We start from the raw sequence: 17,004 nt of genomic DNA on the forward strand, positions 1-17,004 counted from the left end.
ACAAGAACAGTAATTGTGAACCTCAGTAATTTTAGGTTTTCACCTCATATACAATGGTGGACAAGAACATGAATAAGTTTCCTCATCTATTATAAAAGGTGAACACTTGACCTGCTTTTGAATGTTTCATCATTTACCACTAGTAGATGCTAGCTCTTTTAAAGAAAGATCTCAATTAAAATATATTTACAACTTATAACGTCTCTAGTTCTAGTCTAGAAGAAAGTCTTACACATAAAAAATATACATATTTGAGGAATTAAGGAATAAAATTAAGAGTTAACATATAAATGTATTTTTCACCACAGTAATATCAGTGCTTACCAGATATGTATACTTACATTAAAAATAACTATTTGTAATAATTACATACTATTATATTTAATTCCATTTTTTCTCATTCTGACTTATATAAGAAAGTTCCTATTTACATTCAGCAAGACCTGGACAGGCTGGAGAGCTGGGCCGTCAGAAACTGGATGAGGTTTAACAAAAGTAAGTGTGGAGTCTTGCATAATTGCATGCACCAGTACAGGCTGGGGGATGAGCTGCTGGAGAGGAGCTCTGCAGAGAGGGACCTTGGTGTCCTGGTGGATGGCAGGTTGACCATGAGCCAGCAGTGTGCTCTCATGGCCAAGAGGGCCAGTGGAATTTGGGATTCCCCTGTACAAAAAGGACAGGGATCTCTTGGAAAGAGTCCAGCGCAGGGCCACAAAGATGGTGAAGGGTCTGGAGGATCTCCCCTATGAAGAAAGGCTGAGTGAACAGGGTCTGTTCAGCCTTGAGAAAAGAAGACTGAGAGGGGACCTGATCCAGGCTTATAAATATCTGAGGTGTGGGGGACAAAGTGTCAAGGCCAGGCTCTTTTCAGCAGTGTGTGGAGACAGGACAAGGGGGAACAGACAGAAACTGCAGCACAGGAGGTTCTGCACGAATGTGCACAAGAACTTCTTTACGGTGAGGGTGACGGAGCACTGGCACAGCTGCACAGGGGGGCTGTGGGGTCTTTTTCTCTGGAGATATTCAAGACCCGCCTGGACGCCTACCTGTGCGACCTGGTGTAGGGAACCTGCTTTGGCAGGGGGTTGGACTCGATCTCTTGAGGTCCCTTCCAATCCCTACGATTCTGTGATTCTCTGATTTTAATGGCAATTTTTTCATAGTGTTTCTGCTCTAATCACTGCTGGTCAATTCTGCTTCTATCTAGTAGATCATAGAGGAGACTACTGTTTCAGTAATGGAAAATTTTAATAGGTCTTTGGAAAAAAAAGAAAGTTAGTGACGGTCCTAACAACACTACCTTTAAAATGGATCTAGGTTGAAAACAGAAAATGCTTGATACTGGAAAAAATGTTTAAGTTGTATTACTCTTCAACTATCAAATAGTTAGTAGAATCCTGGATTTCTATTAAGTTTTTCGTTCACTGGACCCCAAGGCAACTTATAAGATTTAACCATCATACCACTGAACAAGTAATTTCTGATTCCCAGCAGAAGAGTTAAAGAGATAGTAAAATAATATGGCAAATACTGAAGGGCAGAAAATACCCTGAGATGTATTCAAAACTAGGTAGGAAATACTGATGGACAGATTGTATGCTTAAGCGAATTATAAAACTTTTAATGCATATGAAATAATCCTGAACCAGAAAGGACACTGTCTCCAACTCAATGTCACTACTACAAGGGTGACTTAAAATTGGACTAACATGTCCTGATCAATTTTATTATTTTCTATTCCTCCAACCATTCATTGCAGCTCTCACATCCCCGCATTACTATATCTCCATATAGGTTGAGATATGAATGATCTCAAAAATACAGATTTTCAAAAACGTGGTAGAGCTTTGTAAAGACTAATCTTAAGGTTTCTAATGGAACAAATCATGTTTAAAAAAAAAAAAAAGAAAGAAGCACGACTGGCAAGTAACAAAAAGAAATTGATATGTTAATTTGCATAGTTAAGCGATATATTCATATGCCAATTTATAACACAGAGTTATAGATTATAAAAATACCGTATCATTGAGTCCAACTCCTGTCTCCACTTAGGACCACCCAAAAACCAAACCCTATGTCTGAGATCATCGTCCAAGCACTCCTTGAACTCCAGCACTTGGGCCGTGCCCACCGCCCTGGGCAGCCTGTTCCAGTGCCCGATCACCCTTCAGTACAGAATCTGTCCCTAACTCCCCTGACACAGCTCCATGCCGTTCCCTCGGGCCCTGTCACAGAGAGCAGAGCCCAGTGCTGCCCCTCTGCTCCCTGGGAGAGCTGCAGCCGCCATCAGGCCTCCCCTCAGCTCCTCTGCTCTGGGCTTAACCAACCCAGGGTCCTCAGCTGTTCCCCACGCACCTCAACCTCTAAACCCTTCCCCATTTCAACCCTCCTCTGAAGGCTCTATAATAGTTTTATGTCCTTCTTATATCGAGGTGCCTGAAACTACACACAGTGCTCAAGTCCAAATACTCATAACACTTTACCTTTGTTATATTCATACTGCAGATAGTTTAACGACAGAATATTAGATGAGCAAGACATTGCTCAAAGGACAGAACACAACGGGTTACAATATGCAAAGGAAGAAAACATTCTAGAAAGCAAAGAGTCACACTAGTCACAAACAGGACAACGTCTTTCAGAGAGTGAAGAATGAGAGAGATCACAATTCCAAAATAAAACCTAAAGATTATATATATTCAGTATTGCCATCCATTTTGATAACAGAGTTAGACTACCTGTGGAGGAAGGCTCTATGGATCAACAAGTTTTTACGTTCATACACTGTAATTCCAAAAAAGGAAAATATCAGCAGGAGCCCAAAAGGCTAAGGAAAGACTGCCTATGCTATAACTTCATATACACAAAGATCTGTATTATTTACTCCTACAAGTAATTCCCATGACCAAAACTGTAAAATTTCCATAATGGTAACTGCTGCTTTAAAGCATAGTCAAGGCTATTTTAAGAAACCCCTTAACAATAAACGATTACTAGAAGAGAATACAAATGATTTTTTTTTCCTTTCTGGAAGGACAGCAAACCAAGCTTTGGATTAAGCACAGGAAATACCAGAACAGAAGAGACAATTATAACACAACACAAAGATACTAAGAAATAAATAAATGACAGATCCTTTTGTAGCTCTGTGCTTCTCTTTGGTAACCAGAGAGATGATAATTATCTAATCAAGTGCATTCTATTGTCACAAGCCTAAATAATTCAGTCTGAAGTAGAAAACATGTACATACTGAAATGTAAAGAACTGAAAAATATTTTCCATTTTCCTTGCATCTATACATCTCTCACCATCTGGAGAATGTTAGATCTGGCATTTGTTTAAGCTACATGATCTATATCATCTAGAAAAAAAAAAAAAACATCTTAACAAAAAAGACCTGATTATTATTATTATTTAGATATATTAATGAACAATACTCTATGAATCAGGTTGCTGCATTAGAATAATAAATGGAAAGCTCCTTTTACGTGAGCTTGCTTGCATGCTACAACACATTTTATAGGAAACACAGTTAAAAAAAAAAAAAAAAGAAAATATTCTCCTAAAAAGTCCTGTACATGCCACTACAGAAAACTGCTTGGACATAAGATAAGCACTCACTACATATATTGCATAGATTAAATACTTTCTCTGCAAATAGAAACTTAGGAGCAGAGTAACTCAGCCAGAAGCAGTTTTTTCAAACTGTCAAGTAGTTCCTCTACTTTGCAGAACAACTACAAAAGATGTTAGTATTAATGGCTGCTGAGCTAGGGATTGCTTAAATATAATGACAATATATGCCACTATGTAACAGATAAGGCAAGGTATACCAGCTGTTTGATGAGCACTTGAGACAGATACAACCAAGTCAGGAGAACAAACCTGTCAGCTGAATACACTGCTGAGGCAGCAAGACTCTCCATATGTGAAATTTGCTTGTTTGTAGTTTTCCGTTCATTATTTGTTAGATGTGTATAGTAAAACAAGAAGACCTTAGAAAATATGTTCAGCCTCTGTATCTGGTTTCATTTCCTTTGAGAAACTGATCTACTCTAAGGCCCTCACTGTTGCAACATCTGAAATAGAGACATGCTTCACAGCACTAAGAAAAAGTAATCACGCAACTTTGAGAATTACAGTTCTATGGCCTGATCTTCTCCTCTGTAGCAGCATTTTTGTTTTAGCATATGCTACTGATTTATTAAACTACATCACCAGGAAACTGAGATGGCAAAAAAACAGGGATAGAAAAAATGATAGAAAAAAGATAGGCAAAAAAAGAAATTAAAATGTTGAAAAATATAAAGACAACTGTTGAACAGAAGACATGAAACACTATTTCAGCATTTAGAGGGGCCTGTTAGACTCACATTTAGGCAGCTCTGTCTAGTGTGGGGCACATGAAAGTGATAGAACTAACATCTTGAAAAATGCATTAATTTTTATAAAGAGCATAAGAGGATTAATTAACACAGACTGGCTGGAAGAAATCTCAGGCAGTACTCACAAAATGGTAATAGAAAATAAAGTGAATTTTTGGAAAGTAAGAGATTGAGATTTACAATCTCTTAAAATAGTAGATTAAGATAAGCTGAATAATCAAAGAGAAAACTGAGACATGGATGCATGGATGAAAAAGTTAAAAGAAGAGAGAAAACGTTTTCAGGCAGAGGTGGTGAGCTTCTAAACAACTTTATGAAAGACAGACACCAAAAGAGTATAAAAACTATGCTTAAAAATGACCCAGGTACTTATTTTACCATAATGGGTATAAGAGTCACTGAGCAGTCAGTGCACAAGTATCAAATCTGCGCTCTCTCAGTCTGTAAAAACACACTACTGCTACTGCTTGAGATATTATCTTGAGACTTCTGGTGTTTTGTTATGTCCCAGCTCCAGTTTCTGGCTTGTACTGATAACATGAAAACATGAACTACCTGGACAAAAGTGAGAAAGAAGGGAAGTTCTATTTCTCTGGTCATGAAGAAAATGTAAACTAAGTGCATATAAGAGCAACCAAATGGAAATTAATTAACCATTTTATTTTCATACTTTCAAACTTCTAACTTTGGGATCCTGAATTAGGGTTTCCAGTGTAGAAGATCAGGTATAGTCCTAATTGTTCACCAATGGCAAGAGACCTCAAATCTCCAAGAACAGCAGATACATCTCTCATTTCCTTCTGAAGAAGTAACATACAGAATTCAGTCATCTGAACTATTAGCAAGCAGCAAAATTTTTCCTGCACTAAAGACTAAATAAATATTTTTATATTCTTTGAGAGGAGAAAACAATAATCATAATAGGGTTGAAGAAGAATTTATTAGTGAGAATATCAGAAAAGCTTTCATGGCAGAAATATTTGTCTTTTCCTTCAGACTTAGTACAAGTTACTGATCCACTGTCAGTTCTTTCCACAGTAATTTTACTAAAGGGAAGTATAGTCATTAATTTAGAATTTCATTTAAGAGTAGAGGAATTCCAGACATATAGAACTACCACATTATTCATACGTTAAATAGGTTTCCTCCACATTGCAGCTGAGCCCAGTGACACTGGTGTGCTTACAAGAGCACACTAGCCTGAATCAAGAAACTGAATTCCCTGATTGACCTCCTTGCTGATTTTGGAGCAAGATAATAGATTCTTTTTGGATGAAACTAAATCAGAAGATTCATTCCAGGAAAACAATTAGGATGATCTTGCCAGAAATTGGCAATAAGTCCAATTAGCAATCAGAATAAGCCCAGACTTACTTCCCCTTTAAAGTACATGATGAGAACACTGTTTTCTTAGCTTGTTGAGTTTTTAACACTACTGCTTCACTGCACAGATCCACCCCTATCAGTCTGCCAGTGCAAACAGACACACTGGCCAAAGAACACAAAACACAGAGGCAGTAATTGCTATACAACATTAAAATTGTCGGACCGTTTCTATCCAGTCCTCATCTAAGAATGGTGATCCAAGATACCAGGACAGTACAACACAGTCCTGCTCCAGGCTCTTCGCTATAATGAAATTATCATTTTAATTTGATTCATTAAACAGAAGGACTGAACCTCTGGCATAGGATTTTATCTTTTAGTATTCACCACCTGATCTGCAGAAATAATATTTGGCATTTTGCCATGACAGAAGGGTAAAATATGGATTGGTGCATTAAGTCTAAAAGGGTACAAATTCTTAATGGCTGACACTGTTTGAAAGATACGATCATCCCTAGAAGTGAGGCATATTTTGAGGAATTATAAATACAAAAACCCTATCAATTGAAGACACTTCAATTACAATTATAGAATCAGAGTTTCTAATATCCACTTCCATTTACTCCTGGTATTTAAAGCAATATTGTAAAAAACGTATGGGAAAATTTGAGGTTATTTAATTATCCTAAGGGTCTGGTTACTAGAAATTCAAACTAGATCCTTACATGTGAATGAGTTCTTTCCATGTTCAGCCCCAGTACTTAGGTATGTAAGCACAAGATATGTAGGGAAAGTGTCTAGCATTAAGCTTATCTGCTCATTGTAGCTGTAAGAGCCATGAGAATTGGAATTTTTTATTTGCTTATAAATTATTCTCAAGTTTGGAGGATGAGAAAATATGCCAGTGATGTTTTCCTTTTGTTGTTTTTTAGCAGGAAAAAGAAAAGGGAAAAGGTGTTTGGAGTCTCTGGCCTCAGACATCTACTCTCCCAGCCACAGTCCTTGGCTTTAGAAGAGCAGTTACAGCACATCCCTAGAGTGGGTTGACAGAGGTGGGGTGGTGCCTGTAGCGAGCAGTCAGCTGAAATACTGCAGTGCCACAGCCTCAAATAACAGCCACAAAAATGCAGCCGTATTCAAGACAAATTCACAAGCTACCCAGGTAGACTAATGATCAGATCTTCCTAGTCAGTTACTTTCCTTCCACCACTGTTAAAGATCAGCTGCTTCAGAGGAAAGAAAAAAAAAAGAAAAGAAAAAGAAAACTAGCAAACCTTGTGATGCACATAAAGTAACTTAACAGAAGAAAATTTCTGAACTATTATCAGGATTTCACAGCCCCAGCAATTTCATCCTGTGTAGCACAGAGAAGATAATATTCTTCAGAACATTTCAACTTTGAAAAAAGCACATTTAGAAATCAGTTTTACAATAGGAAAGAGAAGTTGGCAATTTACATAAGTAGTCAGTACCTCCTGAGTGATTAAACATGGATACAAGTTCTGTCCAGATAATTCTTGACTCATTATTATTTGCTTCAGTCATCTTTTGCACTATTTCAGGCAGTCAGCACATTCTAGCCTCTTTCTGTATTTGCGTGCATATTTACCTAAGAGGAAAAGAAGTCTAAATCTTCTGAGCTGGAATTTTTCCTGCCTCAGCCTCAAGACTTGTCTTCTGTCTCAAATCAGTACAGTATTCCTTCAGCTATGCAAGCATTTTCATTTGAAGTTTATAGTCACATAAACAGTAAGAAAATTCAAAACATCTTGTGTCATGCATTCGCTTAGATAAAAGTTCAGCACTATCTGTAGACAATCAATTCTCCATGTTAGGTTGGGTGATAAGGATCATCTGCACATATACAGAGGAGTGCAGGCTGTGGTGGGGGAACCAAAATAACATCCTGCTCTGGCTTCTTCCACGCCTATCACAAAAGCCATCAAATGCCCCATCTATACAAGCATGGGGGCACCAATGCAGGTGGGAACCCAAATTAAGGACTTGACAAATTAACACCCTGTCTGATCCCATCTCAGGGCTGTCCCAGGGCAGCCTCATCCTCAGTGTCCAGGTATGAAACCCATGACAACAAGTCAGTGCTACAGCATCTTTCAGGCTGCTGGGTATGGGGCAAAATATGCATTGCAGAGATTCCCCTAACAGTCCTATGTTGCTGTGATGCTATAAAGCTAAGCCAAAAGTATCCAATATAGTGATTTAAACTTATTTTCATTGAGTGACACTTAAGTTATTTACCTAGTTATGGGCATTGTGAATTTGGTCATCACGTCCAGAACTTGGAAAACTGTTGAACGATTTTTGCTTGATTATGCACAATACAAAACTAAATCAACAGTAACAAAGAAACAAACCATTTATTTTGGTAAACAAAAAATAATGTCTGGAACTCCTAGAAAAAGAGTAGGTGGAGAAAACGAAAGGAATTGTGGAGTAGACCTCCAGGGATCACCTAGTTCAACAGCATGCTCCAGTCAGTTAAGGAAAAGCTCTCAAAATCTGAATGTAGATCAGAATTTGAAGTTAGGGGAAAAAAAAAAAAAAAAGACAAGGAATCAAAAATCAGCTCCATAGTTTTGAAACTTTGTAGGATAGGTAGTAGAATTTGGTTGGATTAAGTGGGAAAAATAAAGGATAAGGGAAAAATTACACTTGCTTGTAAGGAATAAGCTGAGTAATAACACATTAAAGAACAGTCAATTAAAAAAAAAAAGAGTGCCTTCTGAGCTAAATTTATATTTATTTGTTTTGTGTAAAATTTTCAGCACAAGATTTCCATAGTTAAGTAAATGTATTACTACTAGAAAATACTAAATTGATTTGAAAGTACAGGAGATACATTACTAAATCATATCAGATTATCATTAAGCAGTAAGTCATACACCATTTGTTCTGCTGGAGAAAATGACTTGATGAGGTTTGCCCAATACTTCTAAGCAATTAGCTTTTAAATGGGAAATGCAGATGGATAGTATTGCATTTGCTTGTTCTTTAGAAACTAAACAGGAAATCCTTCAGAAACTAAGCAAGAATCTAGATGCAGTAACAGAATGATTAGAAAGACTAAATAAATTTGCTGTTTTAAAAATATTCCTAGACTTTGACAGCACTGACCTGATCTTTCACCTTACTTCATGTTGAACTAATTGTTTATAAAAACTTCAATGACTTTTTCATTATTTTTCTTCTGGAGCTGCATACAGCTTTTATGTCACTGTAATAACCTGAATGTATTATGATATATGCACCATAAGGTCTTGCTCATCCTGACCACTCTTGATTTCAGAAATTTCTTATTAAAGTCACTAAACACTCTACAGAATAATTACAAAAGAAGAGCAAGTGCAGAGGGGAAAGGTAAGCTGCCACACGTGTATCTCAGTATCTTTTGGCATCTTTAACAGAGATCACTAGCCGTCTTTGACCTTGAAACCCATGAAAACATTCAAACATCACCAGTTTGACCAGTTGACCATCACCAAACATCACTGTTTAACCAGAGAATTTTATTATCTTAAGATTTTCCACTTGCTAAATATTTTCCTCTGAAATGATTTTCTCATTAACTGCATGATGATCCATGTTTACACTGAGCTACTGAATCCTTGAATAGTCACTACTTAATTTCAAATAGTTTGCCTAAATGTTAGTAACTATCTCTGCAAGTCTTACCATTGCATTTTCTACCAGCTACATCATTGTCGTTCTGTTCCTGTCAAAAGCATACTTTAAAATAAACATTGTGCTAAAAGACTATGCTAGCTCCCTATTCCTCTGTAGAAGCCCAGGACTGTTTGAATAATAACTTTATATGATGGTCTATTTACTGCTTCAGTTGAAGAGAGCAGAGTGCAACAAAGCTGTGGATAAAGTTTCAGGTCACAGAAGTGCCACTCCATAGTCAACCGTTTCTACGATAATGGCTGTGACTTGAGTTGGATTTGAAAATGTACATTCAATTATTCAGATCACTGATTTCTGGTAAAGAATATATTTTGCAACAAAAGAAAGGATGATATCAAGCTTGCTAAAGGGAACATGATGTTAGATGACATTACATATGTTGATACACCTTAATTTTCTGCCTTATGTGTATAGGCTAGTTACTCTAAAGAGAAGCATTTGCCAGAGATTTAGGAGCACGTTAACACAACGAGAATGTTAGAGGAGTAAGATGACCATAGCTATTATTCTAATAGTGAGTAGGAAGGGAGTGGGGCAGGATGATAGCTTCCCATTTCTTTTAAACTAGAAAGCATCCTGTAATGGAAAGGTTTGTTTCATGGTTATGTTAACTTTTTGACAGTGTTCCCTGGAAGACATATGAAAAGCTGTCATGTACTCACAGAATGAGGATAGTGAACACATAATCTAAAATACTGAGCACGTACGTGGCAAAATTTCCTTTGCAGAATTTCTTACTGCCACTTCTCTCCATGTATCACCTTCACCCTTGTCTTCTGCAAGCCAGCACTCTATGGGCAGACAAATCTCTTCTTGAGAAAGAGGCGACAGTCTTTCAAGTCTGACTTCCTCCAGGTACCAGCTGGGATCATTACCAGTGTTGTCATGGCCAATGCGGATTTTATATAGCTGCCCGAGATCCCTGAGATTAATCTGTAACAACAACAACAAATCACAGTTTTGAATTTAAAAATTAATCCTGTTATCTTATAACAATCCTTCTTACACTGGGCTAAGCTAAGCATGCAACCAACATGTAACTACAGTTCTGTTTTTCCGATAATGAAGCTTTCATATACAATGAATCTGAGAGTAATCAAGCAAAAGCATATGAAGTAGCCTAAGAATAATTTCATTGACTTGATTACTGTTTTATTTGAAGTGACAAAAGGGCTCAAACAATTCAGTTCCTTTTAAGATCTCTTGACAGAATCCTTTTGGTAGTGTGGTAATGAAAGCTTCTAATTCTATACAAATATTTTAACAAACAGAAGTACCTTCAGTAAACACTGCACACAACGATACACTTTACAGTCCACAGAATTACTGTGAGCAGAGCTCCATTAACTATTCCTAGCACTTATCAGTCTGCTGCGGACCACTTTTCTCTTTGTCTTCTATTTTTATGTGCATTGGTGTCAGGGTTAACTGTTTCTGTAAACGCTGACGCCAGAGTGCAGCAAATTTAAACAATAAAACATGGCTATGTCACATTCAATACTTTCAGCCCTGAAAAGAAAAAAAAAAACTAGTTTGTTATGGGCAGCAGAAATTTTTGAGTAATGCTGATGGCAGGAACCTAAGCACAAAAGCAAGGTTAACTGCTCTCACTTATTAATGTTTTTGAAAGCTCAAAGGGGAAAATAATCACAGAAGGGGAAAACAAAAATAATAAAGAAATAAAAACAAATTTTTATTTTATCTATTTGCTAACACTTGACAGTAACAAATTGGAGTGTAGTGTGGGGACAGGAGGGGCACAGATAGACAAGCAGATAACAAACACCAACATTACTCCAACCATCAGAATAATAAAAAAATTACGAACCAAGTTTTGAGTTTGAAAGTCCTCCAGCTCTCTTCTGGAAGGCAATATTAATGTCTGACATGGAATTAGAGTTTCCTCTTTGATGGTTTTTGCAAAGAGACACTGTAAGTTAATGTTTTCTCTTTGGTTCAGCTCTGTGGAGCTAGGGAACACCAGGACACTAGAGACACATTTGTTTTACTCTTGTTGAAAAGTTTTCATGTGCAATGACACAGAGAGGTGTCACTCTGACATTTCTTGCCTATGAGAATTATCACAAAAGAGATTCTTGTATTCTAAGTTGATCAACATCTCCACATTTCCTTATTACCCTGAAACAAACCTGTCACAATTCAGGCTCATAAGACAGTATGCCAGTAGGACACGTCTTGATAAAGTCTGAATAGAGCCACATTTACAGATAAATTAGCAGGTCTTCCAGTATTAAAACAGTACGTTAAAGAGGTGATAACTGAGCATACAACTGTTGTAATGAAACCACACACATTAAAAACGTTTCTAATACTGCAAAGTTACAAGAGCAGATAAAGGCTATCTGACACTAATCATACATGTAGCCAAGATGTAGGCTAAGTTGCCACAACGACCCACTCATGCACACATAAAACAAAGACCACTGCACTGGGCAAGTAACTGCTAAGGTTGCCTTGCAACAGTATATTAGAACTCTTCCACTTTATTGAAAACTGAATTAAATGTATTATTGGTAAAATCCAAAAGCAATATTCTCCTGAGACTGAGGCACTGACTGTTATTTGTGGTTTTGCAGGGCAATTTAGTAAAAGAAAAACTGAAACCTCATGCTCACAATTAAATTCTGGCATAGTCCTTGTTGACAGAGGAGTGCCAGAGGCATTTTTGCATACAGAGCTCATTATGGTGACTCTTAGAAACTTTCTAAGAGCCCCTTTTGTCTTCTGAAGCATCTAATCACTCATTTAGCTATGAAATAAACTGAAACATTTGTGATAAAAAGAATCCTGCATATATACATTTAGTGGGTATCATGAGGGTAAGCTGAGAAGTGAAGCCATATCTTCCTTAACTCTAATAATTTTTTTTAAATCTATTATGCTAATGAGTTTTTATTCTTTTTTTTCTGGAGGGAAATCTAAGATCAGATGCTGTTGATGTTTGACAAACCACTAATACAACAGGAAAAAAGAAAAAAAGCTCACAAAAATAAGCAGGTGAGTTGACTGATCAAGAGAAAACAAAGAATAATTTGACATATAAAGAGAGGGATAAATAACATTTGCCATCATGCAAGGGCTACCTGTTACTGGATTATTAACAAAGTAATCCACAAAATCCAATAGAGAGTTTACAGAAAAATTGGTACAGAACAAAAATCCCTGTTGTCAGATACAGTTCTCCAGAAGATGCTCCTAGTTAGAAACAGCTTGACCACATTCACCAACTTCCTGTTTATTATCTCTAAACATTCCTGTATTTCTTTTTTATAATTCCTATCCCTTTGTAGCATTCATGTTCTGAAAAAGGACACAAAATAACAATATTAATGAAGTGATGACCATGTGCTAATTGTGAATTTGTCCAAAATGCCAAGCCAAATGTTTGCTTTTGACTAGAGGAAGGAAGAGTATGAGGCAACATTTCTGTTAAAATGAGATTTTTGGAACAGCAAATTGGAGAGGAAATAAAATCATTAGGGGCAATGGCTTATTTCTGTGACTGAAAGGTCTCCTAAAAACTAATCTGAAATGTAAAACATTGCCAAATTAAAATTGTGTTTTTAATAATACTTTTGTTTCTAACTGATTGTTTAAGGATATTCTTGGGCCAAAAGGATTCATGTTCAATCTCAGGTGGAAATTAAGAATGTAAATAGCAGTTTCATCTTTTGTTGTAATTTTGAGGCTACGTACAAATTGCCTTAGTGTAAGATCAGATATTACAATAGTATCTCACTCATACTTGCTTACTACTCAGTTAATTTTATCAACTGGAAAATGTTATATGCATGCCAAATTGCATCCTTGTAGCAAACTGCAGATCAAAATACTGTTATAACATGGTAGAGCTAATGTTACTCTTTTGCCAAGATAAACACCATGCCAGGAGGTTGTTACTTCATTTCCATTTTGGAATGAACCATAGAATGGTTTGGATTGGAAGGGAAATTAAATATTATCTAGTTTCAACCCCCACCACAGGCAGGGTTTCCACCACTGGAACCCACTGCCATCCAACATGGCCTTGAACAGCTCCAGGGACATCTTTTGCAGCTCACATGGTGACTGTGAAATCCCTCCTGTTCTATTAACTGTGTGCTAAACTCTGTGGTGAGCACTAAAGGAAATGGACAGCTTGATTTCATAAAAAGATCTTTATTTCTATCACTTAATATCCATAATATTATCTTTGTGAATACCATGAAAACAGTAATTCTACTCTTTGTAGGACTTTTCTTCACTATGATAACCCATAAAACTATTACCCTGTCCATCAGTATCACACTTTTTTTTTTTAATATAGTATTACTACCACATGATATTAAGAAAAACTGCAGACCATTTTAATAAGTACCTGATTTTCAATTTTTCAACTTAGACTGCTAATAAATACAATTGTATATTTTTCCTAATTACTGTTACTTATTCTTCTTTTTGTACATATTTCAGGACTAAACTCTCTTCATGCTAAGGCAACAGGAACATTGTTTTTAAGTTGTGCCTTAGAAAACTTGGCCTTATTTGTTGAAATTGAGGCTGAGCAAAGCTCATATTTTATAGTCTGTCCTTAAGCACAAATGAAAATCTAGATTTATTAGAAAGTTCATTCCAAAGAGGATGCAAAAACTACAGTTTGTGTTTCTAAATGAGCTATGCAAACAGATTTTTCAGTCCCTACAATAAGTATGATATTTTGAGTGAAGTCAGTATGACCTATTTTCAAGTATTTGATATGTTTACCTAAGTGAAATGTGCAGTAAGATCTTAACAAGAGACCGTTCAGTGGAAAGAAACTTCAGTATAATGGTGAAAAGAATGCATGTAATGACTTTCTCTTTGATATAGTAGAAGAAAAAGTCACTGTATTCCTGTTGCACAGACTGTATCCTGCAAACCTTTTGAAATAAACTCAGGCTAGTATGAAAAAAAATTTGGATTAGTCAATATTTACAGAGCAGTGACACAAAAATCTCAGTGTCTAACACAACTGCTAAAGGCTGTGCTTTGGAGTCATTAATTTCATGTAAGAATCACAGAATTGCAGGGGTTGGAAGGGACCTCCAGAGATCACTGAGTCCACCCCCCTGCCAAAGCAGCTCCCTAGCCCAGGTCACACAGGTAGGCATCCAGTTGGTCTTGAACATCTCCAGAGAAGGAGACTCCACCACCTCTCTGTGCAGCTGTGCCAGTGCTCTGTCACTGCACTGGGAAGAAGTTCCCACACACACTTGTGCAGAACTTCCTATGCTACAGTTTGTGGCCGTTTCCCCTCATCCTATTGCCACACACTACAAAGAGCCTAGCGGTGCCCCTTTGTCTCCTGCTCCTTAGATATTTATAGCTATGAGATGTAAGGCAATCACATTCACAGAATTTCTGAAAAGTCACGTGCAGCTTCTGGATCCCAAAAATGAAGAGAAATCATTGACTTATTTAGTGTTTCTAAAAACATCATAACTGATCTACCAACAAGGTAGCTGTGCTCCATGCACAGTGCTTGAAATCTCTGGCTGTCTGAATTCAGCCTATTCATGAATCACGGTCAATGAACTTGTCAGTTATGCATTAAATTCAAGAATCAGAATACATCACAGCTGCCCAAATAGAAATATAACAGTTTTGTAAAAAAAAAAAAAAAAAGGAGTATAGACATCCAAGGAGTAGGATTAAAAAAATTACATTAAAGCTGTGGAAAAAAATCTCTTTCTCAGTGCTGTTAGTTATGCCTGCTCCACGTATTTACAGGATCAATGTGTCAGTTCTTGAAAAAAAGCACAAAATTCCCCACATTAAGAGAACATAGCTACACATATCTGAGGTTTCTCTGAGAGGATGGCACTTTTCCAAATTAGCCCAGGAATATTTTACTAGACATGAAGCTTTCCAAAATGTTGGGAAATGAAAAACCTGCCTATTAGAGGGTATCAACTGAAAAACAACCTAGAATTGTCTATAAAAAAGCTCAAGCAAGGACTGGCCACATAAATAAACTTAAGCTCTACTTAGCCTTCACTGTGAAGGTTCATACTAAAAGAACAATGATGTGGTTAGACAAGAGCACTTTATGCATGCAGAGCTGATGTATCAGAACAAAGAATACAGTGGTGGGCACATAATGGTGCTTCTAACAGTCTGAAAACGCATTGGGATTCATTTAATAAAAGCTACATACAGAGTAGTCACCTCAATTCAAAACCTCAGACTAAGACTGGATTTCTGATTTACCCTCCTTCTGACTGTTGATTTTTTAACAACCTGGTAGACCATGAACTGACCTCTGAAATATGTGCTTGTTTTCCAGTGGATTTACAGCAATATTTATCACTCGGATGTGAAAAAATATTACTTCTAACTGATGGATACAGTAACTACTCTCAACATTGTAGGCTGCTATGATCATATCAGACTTAAACTTTCTACATTCCATTCCCAGGGAATAAAAGGATGCCAAGAGCCTCCTGTGCTGCAGAAGGAAAAGCATAGCTAGCAGGTCAAGGGAGGTGGCCCTTCCCATCTACTTATCCCTGATAACACAAATCTGGATTGATATATCCAATTCTGGGCCTCACAATACAAGAAGCATGGACATACTGGGAAGAGTCCACTGAAAAAACATGACAAAGGGACTGGAGTACCTCTATATCAGAAAAGGCTGGGGTTGTTCAGCCTGGAGAAGAGAAGGTTTGGGTGGGGGGGATGGAAATCTCATCAATGTCTGTAAATCAGAATAGAATCCTTAAAGCTGGAAGGAACCTCTAAAGGCTACCTCGTCCAACTTCCCTGCAATGGACAAGGACACCTACAGCTCTATTGGACTGCTCAGAGTCTGATCTAGTTTAGCCTTGAATGCCTCCAGGAACAGGGCTTCCACCACATCTCTGGGTAACCTGTTCCAGAGCTTCACTACCCTCACTGTAAAATACTTTTTCCTCACATTCAACCTAAGTTTCCCCTCTTTTAGTTTGAAATCATTTCCCCTTGTCCTATCACAACAGATTCTGCTGAAGAGTCTATCCCCTTCTTTCTTGTAGCTCCCCTTTAGATACTTCAAGTATCTGAAAGGAGGTCACAAAGAGGACAGAATGAGGATCTTCTCAGCTGTAACCAGGAGAAAAGGCAATGGGCACCAGTCAAAAATAAAATCTAGTGTTGAAATACAATAAAATTCCACAAACATATGCTGAAAAAAATGGATGGGAGTGGTCAAATACTGGAATAGATTCTCTAGAGTTTGTAGAGCCATCTCCATCTTGGAAAATACTAAAAATTTTAACAAAAATCTATTCCAGCTAACCCTCCTTTGAGCAAGAGTGTTGGACTTCATAAGCTCTACTCTGCAATTCAGCAGTACTCAATGATGTCAGTCAGGTGATGCCCACTGCACTATCTTTAAGGTTAGATCCAGATGTGACATCCCTGGTACTGAAAAATCCCTATAATGCGTAGCATTATTCATTTTCACAGGAAGTAGAATAATGAAAAGGCTGTCAAGGAGCCAGTCATATCAAGCATAGTCCAGAACAAACAAAATCATCTTTTGTTTTAATGTTAAATGCACTGATC

At 37.2% G+C, this 17,004-nt stretch overlaps 1 protein-coding gene across 1 annotated transcript in view; it reads right to left on the reverse strand.

Annotated features, from left to right (window-relative positions):
* Positions 1 to 17,004, reverse strand: part of RP1 (RP1 axonemal microtubule associated) — a 167,466-nt gene that overhangs the window by 84,078 nt on the left and 66,384 nt on the right. The window contains exon 25 of the mRNA XM_065753301.1: positions 10,125 to 10,350. Within this exon, the coding sequence (XP_065609373.1) occupies positions 10,125 to 10,350 (226 nt within the window). The remainder of the gene's footprint in view (positions 1 to 10,124; positions 10,351 to 17,004) is intronic.

The sequence above is a fragment of the Cyrtonyx montezumae genome, unplaced genomic scaffold, assembly GCF_038088225.1.
Source record: "Cyrtonyx montezumae isolate F1298 unplaced genomic scaffold, pur_monq_1.0 scaffold_8, whole genome shotgun sequence".
NCBI classification, from domain to species: Eukaryota; Metazoa; Chordata; class Aves; order Galliformes; family Odontophoridae; genus Cyrtonyx; species Cyrtonyx montezumae.